We start from the raw sequence: 12,500 nt of genomic DNA on the forward strand, positions 1-12,500 counted from the left end.
CCCATGCAACCTCTTCTTGCCTTGCCTTGCAGAGCGGAGAAGGAATGGGGAGACGGGATCCGCGGCCTCTCGCTCAGCGCGGCCCGCTATGCGCTCCTGCGCCTGGAAGAAGGGCAGCCCCACACCAAGAACTGGAGGTGAGAGCGCACGTGGCTGTATCTCGGGGTTTTAGAAATGGAAATGTGCACCAACCCCCCAGACTTAATGTCAGGGGGAAACCTTTACCTTGGCCTATCTGTAAACTCCGTGATTTTCCAATACTACCAATGCACCCACTAAAACATCAATTGCCAACTGAGTTTAAAGAGCAAAAGGCTGAGGCAAAAGCCACCTGCTGCAGCCTCTCCCGCCTTGTGCATTCTTCTTCATTGATACCTTTGGTCACCTTGACCACCCCCTGAGTTTACTTGGATAGATGTGTCCCAGTTTTCCTTTTGGAAGGCGTGCATTTGGAATATGATTCTGGAAGACTGAGGTTCAACACCCCTTCTTATCAGACACTGAAACCTACTGAGTGACTTTGGGCAGATCATAGAATCCTAGAATCCTAGAGTTGGAAGAGATCTCGTGGGCCATCCAGTCCAACCCCCTTCTGCCAAGAAGCAGAACAATCGCCCGTCCAGCCTCTGCTTAAAAGCCTCCAAAGAAGGAGGCTTCACCACATTCTGAGGCAGAGAGTTCCACTGCTGAACAGCTTTCTCTCTCACACAACACACACACAGTGAGGAAGTTCTTTCTCGTGTTCGGGTAGAATCTCCTTCCTTTCGTGTAGTTTGAAACCACTGGTCTGTGTCCTAGTCTCCAGGGCAACAGAAAGGAAGCTTTCTCCCTCCTTGTCGCACCTCAGGTTAGTTTCACCTTGCTGAACACACCAGGCTGTAAACAGGTTGAAGTCTTTTGTAGTTTATTTAGGAAATAGGAAATAAATAGTTCTTAAAAAGCCAAAGTAAAGATCCAAAAAGATTGTTGCAAAACCAAGGCCATAAAGAATAATCCAAGAAAACATAAGGCATAAAACAAGGTTCCATGAATGCATAACAATGTCCCATAACTTGAATACACAAAACTGCAAGGTAATCCAGGAAAGCAAGAGTTTGCTTCTACACTCAAAACGAGATGTTGCTTTTGACAAAGGTTTCTCTCTCAGCACACCCTTTAATATTCTCTGCACAGCATGAATGCATTTCTTTGCCCTCTGGCCTCTTTCTCTTTCTTGCTTGCTATTCTAACACTCCTGCGAACCCGAAATTCCAAATGGCCAGCTCTATCCAGAGATTCTGTTTCATCAAGGCCAGATAGTTCATTAGCAGCAGCCTCTGTCTGCATGCTATCTCACCGGGGGAGCCTCTGGTGGCCTAGGGGATAAAAGCCTTGTGACTTGAAGGTTGGGCTGCTGATCTGCAAGCTGCCAGGTTCGAATCCCACCCGGGGAGAGCGCGGATGAGCTCCCTCTATCAGCTCCAGCTCCATGCGGGGACATGAGAGAAGCCTCCCACAAGGATGGTAAAACATTAAAAAAAACACATCTGGGTATCTCCTGGGCAACGTCCTTGCAGACGGCCAATTCTCTCATGCCAGAAGCAACTCCGGTTGCTCCTGACACAAAAAAAATATCTAACCGGGAGCTATCCTCCCTTTGCACCTGGCTAGCTTCAGTATCATCTTCAGTATCAACAACACCACTCCCTGCCGTGAGAATGCCTCCCTGCTCCTCATCTCTCACAACAGGGACACTCTGAACCTGTATCCCATAATTCCCATCAGAGTCATCTTGAACCTGAATCCCATCATCTTGAACATCTGAAACCTGAATCCCACAATCCCCATCAGAGTCACTCTGAGACTCCAGTTGAGTCACAACACTCCTCCCTAAGACTTCCCCTCATATATGCCTCCTCTCCGCCTTCTCTTCTGAGGGATAAACAGGCCTAGCTCTTTCAGCCGCTCCTCATAGGGATTCTTGTTCTCCTTTGAGTCTCCCTCCTCTGGACACCTTCCAGCTTAGAGTCAACCTCTCCCTCCAATTGCGATGCCCAGAATGGGACACAGTGGGATTCCTTCCAGGTAGAGTGGTCTGGCCAAGGCAGAAGAGAAGAGAGGGGACAGAGAGAAGAGAGGCAACAGGCTGCTCTTGATGCAAGTCAACATCCCACTGGCTTTGGGTCTCAGACTCAAAGGCAATGATGGCAAACCCCTCTCTGAGCAAATCCTTCCAAGGACACTACATGGAGAGGCGGGTAATACATGTATTACTATGTATTATGCTCTGTATCAATAATGGGCAACCTTTTGCGCTTGGTGTGTCAAAATTCACCAAAAACCTGGCATGACTTGGGTGGGTGTTTCACTTCGAGAAAAAAACCATAATTTCGCAATATGTATAGTTTAAATAACAAAAATGTATAACTATTTTTTTTTTCGTGTCAGGAGCAACCGGAGTTGCTTCTGGAGTGAGAGAATTGGCCGTCTGCAAGGACGTTGCCCAGGGGACATTGCCCGGATGTTTTGATGTTTTACCATCCTTGTGGGAGGCTTCTCTCATGTCCCTGCATGGAGCTGGAGCTGATAGAGGGAGCTCATCCGCGCTCTCCCCGGGTGGGATTCGAACCTGGCAGCCTTCAGGTCAGCAACCCAACCTTCAAGTCACAAGGCTTTTATCCCCTAGGCCATCGGAGGCTCCAACTGTAATATATAACTGTATTTAATAAATCAAAAACTATTTACTACCATTATTTCCATGTACAACACTCTATGGCACATCTTGCAGTTTCCACGCTGATTTCTCTCTATTGTAGTTTCAATGTAGTCGTGAATAATGAATAATATAATAATATAATAGTAATAATATAATATACTACAATAATAATAGAATAATAATAGAATGATTATATATATATATATATATACACACACACACACACACACACACACACACACAGTAGAGTCTCACTTATCCAACGTAAACGGGCTGGCAGAACGTTGGATAAGTGAATATGTTGGATAATAAGGAGAGATTAAGGAAAAGCCTATTAAACATCAAATTAGGTTATGATTTTACAAATTAAGCACCAAAACATCATGTTATACAACAAATTTGATAGAAAAAGTAGTTCAATACGCAGTAAGATTATGTTGTAATTACTGTATTTACGAATTTAGCACCAAAATATCATGATATATTGAAAACATTGACTACAAAAATGCGTTGGATAATCCAGAACGTTGGATAAGCGAGTGTTGGATAAGTGAAACTCTACTGTATATATACACACACACACACACACATACACACACACATACACACACACACACACACACACATACATACATAATTCCCATGGAGTAAACAACAAAACCATTGGACCAAATCACACCAAATTTGGCCACATCCAATCAATCCGCATGTGGCAGCGTGGCAGCAAAAATGGTGTCATAGGTTGGCCATCACTGCTCTATATAGTAATAAATGTATATATGTTAGGGCCCCCAGAAAGCGGGAATGGCTTGAAGAGCAACAACATCATCATGCGTTGATGCTGAGCCTGGCTTGGCGTGCCTTGGGCTCTGCGTGGCCCCAAAAGGCTGCTTCCTCTGCCTGCCTTGCTGCCCACCCTCGCCTTGGCATCGATGTGCGGCTTCGTCTGCATGAACGCGCTCTTGCTCCGAGGGCGAAGGATAGTGTTGGCGTTTGGTGCCAAAATGTGTCAAGAAAGGGTGGCATGTTGCGCCTGATGGGAGGATTCGGGCCCCGTTCCGCCAACTGCCATTCCCGTTCGCACTGCGCCCGTGCCCTGACATTGCCTTGGTCCTGGGATGATGCTCTGCTTCGGGCCCAAGTGAAGGACGTTGGGCTTTATCAAAGGCGCCATCCGGTCAGCACCGATCTCTTTCCTTCTACATTCTTGGAATCTTTCCAACTTCATTGGCACTAAAACCGTATCGTACCTAGCCTCTGGCATTGCGCGCACAGCACCACCCTCGCCTTGTTGTGTCACAGCAGATGCTGCGCAATGAGCCCCCATCAAGGGCGGTATAGCCAAGCCCAAATTGCACTGAGAATCATAGAACTGGAAGGGCTCCTAAAGGTCATCTGGTCCAACTCTTCACTGCGGTGCAGAAATTCACACCAAACCAGGGCTTCTCAAAGGAAGGCAACTGAAAGGTCTGGAAACAATGAATCCCTCTGCAGAGCGGCTTAAAGAGCAGCTGGGTCTGTTTACCCTGCGGAAGAGAAGGCTGAGAGAAGGAGACACCAGACCCATGTTGAAATATTTGGAAGGTGGCCACACAATGTCCACTCAGGAGCTTCCTTAAGTGCTCAGACTCGTCTTGCCCTCAAGAAAAGCCTCTTCCTACTCTTGACAAAGCCTCCTTGTTCCAGTTTAGGGTTTGAGCGCAGGGCCGTTGTGGGGGTTGTGGCTGCCAGTCAGTGCCAAGGGACTGAGCCCCCCTTCCCTGCTCTTCCACAGGCCGCAGCTGCTGGTGCTGGTCCGGGTGGATCAGGACCAGAACGTGGTGCACCCGCAGCTGCTCTCCTTCACCAGCCAGCTCAAGGCCGGCAAGGGGCTGACCATCGTGGGCTCCGTCCTGGAGGGAACCTTCCTGGACAACCACCCCCAGGTCCAGCGGGCTGAGGAGGTGAGCAGAAGGGCAGGGGTCACAAGGGGAGGGGGACGGGGACAGACACACACACAGAAAGGGGTGCATCTAACTCCTCTGGCGCCTCTCCCTCTCCTTCCTTCCTTCCTTCCTTCCAACTCTCCTTTCCCTCCTTCCCTCTTTCCTTCCCTTCCTCCATTTCTACCTTCGCTCCTTCCTTTTCTTTTCTTCTTCCTTTTCTTCTTCCTTTCTTCCTTCCTTTCCTTTCCTTCCATCCATCCATCTCCCCTTTCCCACCTTCCCTCTTTTCTTCCTCCCCTCCCTCCTTTCTACCTTCTCTCCTTCCTTTTTTACTTCCCTTCTTTCTTCCCTTCTCTCCTTCCTTCCTTCTTTCCTTCTTTCCGTCTCTCCTTCCTTCTTCCCTTCCTTCCATCTCCCCTTTCCCTCCTTCCCTCTTTCCTTCCTTCCCTCCCTCCCTTTATACCTTCCCTCCTTCCTTCTTTTCTTCTCTTCTTCCTTTCCTTCTTCCTTCCTTCCCTCCTCCTCCCTCCCTCCCTCCCTCCCTCCCTCCCTTCCTTCCTTCTTCCCTTCCCTTCCATCTCCCCTTTCCCTCTTTCCTTCCTTCCCTCCCTCCATCCTTTCTACCTTCTCTCCTTCCTTCTTCTCTTCTTCGTTCCCTTCCTTCCTTCTTCCCTTCCTTCCATCTCCCCTTTCCCTCCTTCTCCCTCCATCCTTTCTACCTTCTCTCCTTCCTTCTTCTCTTCTCTTCTTCCTTTCCTTCTCTCCTCCTTTCCTTCCTCCGGCAGTCCATCCGTCGGCTGATGGAGGCGGAGAAGGTGAAGGGCTTCTGCCAAGTGGTGACCTCCTCCAACGTCCGTGACGGCGTCTCCCACTTGATCCAGTCCAGTGGCCTGGGTGGCCTCCAGCACAACACCCTCCTGGTTGGCTGGCCACGCAACTGGCGCTCCAAGGAGGACCACCAAACCTGGAGGAACTTCATTGGTAGGAGGAGTGTTTTTTGTTTTTTCCACTTTCCTCACGTCTTTAGTTATTGTCTTCATTTTTTTGTTTGTTTATTTTTAATCCTGCCACTTCCCATGTAGTGTTTTCTATAACGGTTTTATACTGTTCACGGGGTTTTCCAAGGTTATCATTAGATCATCTGCGAATGCCTTTGTCTTGCAGCTTTGGCCTCATTTGTGTAGTCCTTTAAGATCTGCTCTTTCCCTAATATTCCTCATCGAGTTTTCAATTGAGAGGATAAACAATAGCAGGGAGAGTGGGCAGCCTTGTCTCTACTAGGATTTTTGCATAATAGGTGTTGTAAATTGATGTTATTCTTGAGTTCGGTGCAACCTTTCCTTGTTCTGTGTTGCTGTACTGACCTTGACTTTCGGCAATTCGACGAATGGGAGTCCTCCAAGAGCCCCGCCATCCGGAACATTATTGCAGATTTCTCACATCCACTACGCCTGAGTCCATCCGCCTGTGCTTTTTTTTTCCGTGTCAGGAGCAACCGGAGTTGCTTCTGGAGTGAGAGAATTGGCCATCTGCAAGGATGTTGCCCAGGGGACATTGCCCGGATGTTTTGATGTTTTACCATCAAAGAAGAATTCAAACGTATAGCCAACTCCTGTAGGGAAAAGGTTCGTAAGGCTAAAGCGCAAAATGAGCTCAGGCTTGCCAGGGACATTAAAAACAACAAAAAAGGCTTTTTTGCTTACGTTAGTAGAAAAAGGAAGAAAAAGGAGGCGATAGGGCCACTGCAAGGAGAAGATGGGGTGATGGCGACAGGGGACAGGGAAAAGGCAGAACTGCTTAATACCTTCTTTGCCTCGGTCTTCTCACAAAAAGAAAGCCATCTTCAACCTCAGCAACATGAAATGGACGAAGGAATTGGGGAAATCCAACCCCAAATAGGGAAACAAGTTTTCCAGGAACACCTGGCCACTCTAAACGAATTCAAGTCCCCAGGGCCAGATCAACTACATCCAAGAGTACTGAAGGAACTAGCGGAAGTTATTTCAGAACCACTGGCAATTATCTTCGAGAGTTCTTGGAGAACGGGAGAAGTCCCAGCAGATTGTAGGAGGGCGAATGTGGTCCCTATCTTCAAGAAGGGAAAAAAGAACGACCGAAACAATTACCGTCCGGTCAGCCTCACATCAATACCAGGCAAAATTCTGGAAAAGATCATCAAGGAAGTGGTCTGCAAACACTTAGAAACAGATGCGGTCATTGCTAATAGTCAACACGGATTTACCAAAAACAAGTCATGCCAGACTAATCTGATCTCTTTTTTCGACAGAGTTACGAGTTGGGTCGATACAGGGAATGCTGTGGATGTAGCGTACCTGGATTTCAGTAAGGCCTTCGACAAAGTCCCCCACGACCTTCTGGCAAACAAACTAGTAAAATGTGGGCTAGACAAAACTACGGTTAGGTGGATCTGTAATTGGCTAAGCGAACAAACCCAAAGGGTGATTCTCACCAATGCGTCGTCTTCATCTTGGAAAGAAGTGACAAGTGGAGTGCCGCAGGGCTCTGTCCTGGGCCCAGTTCTGTTCAACATCTTTATTAACGACTTAGACGAAGGGTTAGAAGGCACGATCATCAAGTCTGCAGATGACACCAAACTGGGAGGGAGAGCCAACACTCCAGAAGACAGGAGCAGAATTCAAAACGATCTTGACAGACTAGAGAGATGGGCCAAAACTAACAAAATGAAGTTCAACAGGGACCAATGCAAGATACTTCACTTCGGCAGAAAAAATGGAAATCAAAGATACAGAATGGGGGACGATGCCTGGCTTGACAGCAGTGTGTGCGAAAAAGACCTTGGAGTCCTCGTGGGGAGGAAGGTGAACATGAGCCAACAATGTGATGCGGCTGCTAAAAAAGCCAACGGGATTCTGGCCTGCATCAAGAGGGGAATAACGTCTAGATCCAGGGAAGTTATGCTCCCCCTTATTCTATTCTGCCTTGGTCAGACCACACCTGGAATCACACTGTGTCCAATTCTGGGCACCACAGTTGAAGGGAGATGTTGACAAGCTGGAAAGCGTCCAGAGGAGGGCAACTAAAATGATCAAAGGTCTGGAGAACAAGCCCTATGAGGAGCGGCTTAAAGAGCTGGGCATGTTTAGCCTGCAGAAGAGAAGGCTGAGAGGAGACATGATAGCCATGTACAAATACGTGAAGGGAAGTCATAGGGAGGAGGGAGGGAGCTTGTTTTCTGCTGCCCTGCAGACTAGGACGCGGAACAATGGCTTCAAACTACGGGAAAGGAAGGAGATTCCACCTGAACATCAGGAAGAACTTCCTCACTGTGAGAAGGGCTGTTCACCAGTGGAACTCTCTCCCCGGGGCCGTGGTGGAGGCTCCTTCTTTGGAGGCTTTGGAACAGAGGCTGGATGGCCATCTGTCGGGGGTGCTTTGAATGCGATTTCCTGCTTCTTGGCAGGGGGTTGGACTAGATGGCCCATGAGGTCTCTTCCAACTCTACTATTCTATGATTCTATGATTCTACCATCCTTGTGGGAGGCTTCTCTCCTGTCCCCGCATGGAGCTGGAGCTGACAGAGGGAGCTGACAGTGGGATTCGAACCTGGCAGCCTTCAGGTCAGCAACCCAACCTTCAAGTCACAAGGCTTTTATCCCCTAGGCCACCGGAGGCTCCATCCTGTGCTGCAGCCCCTTCTTTCCTCCTGCCTCCATTTTACGAGGCATGGCTCTCTTTCCTCGTGATTCCTGTCTTCTCATGCTGTGTCCAAAGCAATTGAATGATGTGCAATTTGGGGCAGGTCTGTGGGCCTTCCCTCAGCCACAGAGGAGACCTTTCTTTGGGGGTTCTATGAGACCCTTCCTCTCCCATTTCCCCTCCTTGAGTTGACCCCTGTTTCCTGCGGCTGAGCCTTCTTTCCTCCCTTCCTGCCACACAGAACTGGTGCGAGAGACCACCGCGGGGCACATGGCGCTGCTGGTGGCCAAGAACGTGGCCATGTTCCCTGCCAACACCGAGCGGTTCTCAGAGGGCCACATTGATGTCTGGTGGATCGTCCATGACGGAGGGATGCTGATGCTGCTCCCCTTCCTTCTGCGGCAGCACAAGGTAGACCACAAGGGGAAGGCAGAAGGAGTGGTGGCCAAACAAACCCCAAGGGGACCCTGGGGACCAGGGCCACTCACTCTGTGGCTACTAGGTATGTCCAAAAAATCGTTTTGGATCTTATATCGGATTTATGTCGGATTGTTCTCGCTTTTTGAGACCCATTCCGAGACGTTGTCTCACAGCGCGACTGGCAATGTAGTTTGAACCATCGTTGGCCCATTCTCTAATTGTCTCTTAATGTTTCGTATTGTTTTTTCCATATTATTAAAAAAAATATTTAGCTTTCAATTTCGTTAAGAATAGTTCTTGCTGGATCATAGCATACCTTTGCAGAATCAGTAGTCTATTTCATTAAGAAGGCATTGCCTTTCAGGCTTGTGGGATCACATAGCCAGAAACACCATTGATTTCCAGAGTTCTTGCTTACAAATATAGCAAGGGAATTTATAGTTTTCAAAGTATCTTTGCACTCCTTGCCAGGGCTTTGCTTGGCGTGGTCACTGGTCCAGTGTATTATAAAAATTTATGAAAATTCGCCAAAAATCATAGCAGACAGGAAACGTTCTGCAATTTGTTGAGCTAAGAGTGTTGAATGTGTTCTCCCACTGTACCAAATTTGATGAGGATAGCTCAAGAAATGAAGGCGGGATAGCCCTGTAAAAGCCCCCCCCCCCGGTTCCTATTTTTGGCGATTGCGCATGCGCATCTGCCATTTTAGAAACATTTAGAATCATTACGAATTTTCGGAAATATCCGAAATTTTTGTGTGAAAAATTCGGAAATACTTTCTATATCGAAGCGCCAGCGCCCTCTACTTTAGAAACGAGAATTGAAACATTTTTTTCATTGATTGGACATGCCTAGTGGCTACAGTGAAGCAGTAGGCTCTGGTCTGGCGCATGGAAGCTTTCTACCCCCCCCCCCTCTCCTCCAAGTGACCATTTCTGTGCAAAAATGCCTGGGACTCCAACAGAATCACCTTTCCCCTCCTTCCTTCTTCTGCAGGTCTGGCGCAAGTGCAAGATGCGGCTCTTCACCGTGGCCCAGATGGACGACAACAGCATCCAGATGAAGAAGGACCTGACCACCTTCCTGTACCACTTGCGCATCACGGCAGAAGTGGAAGTTGTGGAGATGGTGAGGGGCGCAGCGGAGTCTGACTCCTGGGACCGGGAAGATGCCAGTGGGAAAGGGGCAGCCTCCTCTTCCTCCCCAGGCCTCATGCAGCAAGGCAGCCTCATGGGCCATGGCTCTACCATTCCTGACTGGGGGAACCAGCCCAGCCTTATTTATTTATTTATTTATTTATTTACATCACTTTTACCCCGCCTTTCTCTCCGAGGAGACTCAAAGCGGCTTACAGTAAATAGGCAAAAATTCAATGCCTAAAAACAATGTAAAAACAACAATTCATATAAAACAGTCTACAAAACAACAGTTCATATAAAACAGATACCATTACAAAATAAAATCACATTATATAAAGTTTTAAGAATGTCCAAGATTAAAACCCATTCATCCAGAATCCTCAATAAGTCTTGGTACAGGTCATGTAAAGTCCATGTTCTCATTCATTAAAAGCTTGCGTGCACAGCCATGTCTTTAAGGCTTTCCTGAAGCCTAGGAGAGTTGGTACCTGCCGTATGTTGCTGGGGAGGGAGTTCCACAGCCGAGGAGCCACCACCAAGAAGGCCCCGTCCCTCGTTCCCACCAGCATTACCTGCGAGGCTGGTGGGACCGAGAGCGGGGCCTCCCCCGATGATCTAAGAGTTCTAGAAGGCTCATAGGGGGAGATACGTTTGGACAGGTAAGATGGGCCAGAACCGTTTAGGGCTTTGTAGGCCAAGACCAGCACTTTGAATTGGGCTCGGTAGCATATCGGCAGCCAGTGGAGTTGGCTCAGCATGGGAGTAGTACGCTCCCTGTAAGCCGCTCCTGTTATTAGTCTGGCTGCCGCCCGTTGTACTAGTTGGAGCTTCCGGGCCGTCTTCAGAGGCAGCCCCATGTAGAGAGCGTTGCAGTAGTCCAAACGAGCTGTAACCAGAGCGTGGACCACCGTGGCCAAGTCAGACCTCCCAAGGAACGGGCGCAGCTGGCACACAAGGCGGAGTTGTGCGAAGGCTCCCCTGTCCACCGCTGAGACCTGGGGCTCCAGGCTCAGCAATGAGTCCAGGAGAAGAACCCCCAGACTGCGAACCTGTGTCTTCAGGGGGAGTGCGACCCCGTCCAGCACAGGCTGTAACCCTATACCCTTGGCTTGCTTTGCCATCCTCCTCCCCAGGCACACCTGCTCTTGGCTGTGCCCACTTCTTCTTTGGAAGTAGAGGGAAACAGCTTGTAACTGCTGGGAAGCCCCCTTCCCCACCCCAAAACACCCTCCAACCCTTTGGCTACTTGGGATACTTCCAAGGGCCACTTGACCTGAAGCTGGCAGAGAACCCCAAGGAGGCATTGTTTTGCTTTCCTCACTGAGTAAGAATAAGTTCTCTGTAACAGTAAGTTCATAAGAGAAGTGAAAGAAAAGAAATATCAATGGAAGCTGGTCCAGGACTCTTGAGGAGGAAGGCTTCTTTCTCTTCTTCCAAGAGAGGAATATTTGGTATCTCTAGCAGAATGGAGGGCAGTATAGCCAGTGCTATGTATGAGCTTATGGCAGGCAACCAGAAATAAAATACAAAGGACAATGCTCCGGGAAGGTCCATCAGTCACTTTTATTGGTGCAGGTAATACATTTTTAATCAGAGCAGACAGACAAAAGGAAATTGCCGCCTTTGAGAAGAGTCACTAGTATTGACTGTCATGTCTCTATGCGTGAGAAGCCTCGTGGTGCTCTCTTCTCAAACAAAAGGGTAATAAAGCATTAAATGCTTTTGTAAAAAAAGAAGAAGGGGGGAGTGAGCTCTCCATGGAGGCAGGAAGCCCAACACAGATCTAGGAAACAGGGTGGAAGCAAGGCAGCAGCAGGCCTACACTGTCCCCGATGGCTCCATTGAGCCAAGTGTGGATCCTTCTTCACTTCTAACATGGGATTCAGGTGTGTCCCCCAGTTGTTGTTGTTGTTGCTACTTCTGCTGCTGTTGTTGCTGTTTCATGTTTATTTATACAAGCGTTATTATCAAGGCTTCAGATATCTGCACCATATAGCATCTGTTCTAATACTTTGCTACTGAAGATGTTTAGTGCTTGTACAATTACCTGACTGCCCGGAATATGAAAAAAATTCATCAGAGCTCCTATTGTTTTCTTAGCTTTCATCTTCACTGCTTCCCTTAGCATTTCCATGAAACAGATTCACTAAAAATAATTCTCAGATATTTGAATAGATGGGTTTGTTCTGTGGCATGTTGGCCTAAAGACTATTTATACTTGGGGCAGCACCTGCCAAAAACCACAACCTTGGTTTTGGAGTAATTTATTCACAGATCTTCCTCTTGGCAGCGGGGATGATGGGTAGCAAAGTCCAAAAATTCACCATCCCAGTCTTCACCTCCTCCAGACTGTCTCCCGGTGTGGGAAAAACAGCACTGGACAAACACACTCCAGCAGATGAGGGTTCGGTTGGAAATCCAACGGCAATCAATCTTTATTTACAAGACTATATACAAAATAGAGTATATCAGTCCTTCTCTCCATGAGTGCTTGCCGAAGCGAACTCATGCACACACAGCACACTGCTCAACTCTCTTCACCGCTCTGGAAACTCCTCTGCATTCCACAGGAACAGGAAAGAAAGTCCCGGTCAAAACAAACTTGACCCCATTGGTCCTGTGATACGTCAATCATAGCAGACT

General features: G+C 48.2%; 1 protein-coding gene across 1 annotated transcript in view; it reads left to right on the top strand.

The window, feature by feature from the left end:
- slc12a5 (solute carrier family 12 member 5) overlaps window positions 1-12,500 on the top strand; it is a gene marked incomplete at its 5' end in the record, with an annotated part of 42,225 nt that overhangs the window by 21,601 nt on the left and 8,124 nt on the right. Inside the window, 5 exon segments of the mRNA XM_062979795.1 lie at window positions 33-137; window positions 4,470-4,638; window positions 5,406-5,601; window positions 8,540-8,709; window positions 9,715-9,846. Of these exon segments, the coding sequence (XP_062835865.1) occupies window positions 33-137; window positions 4,470-4,638; window positions 5,406-5,601; window positions 8,540-8,709; window positions 9,715-9,846 (772 nt within the window).

This window comes from Anolis carolinensis, chromosome 4 (assembly GCF_035594765.1).
Source record: "Anolis carolinensis isolate JA03-04 chromosome 4, rAnoCar3.1.pri, whole genome shotgun sequence".
In the NCBI taxonomy this organism is placed as follows: Eukaryota; Metazoa; Chordata; class Lepidosauria; order Squamata; family Dactyloidae; genus Anolis; species Anolis carolinensis.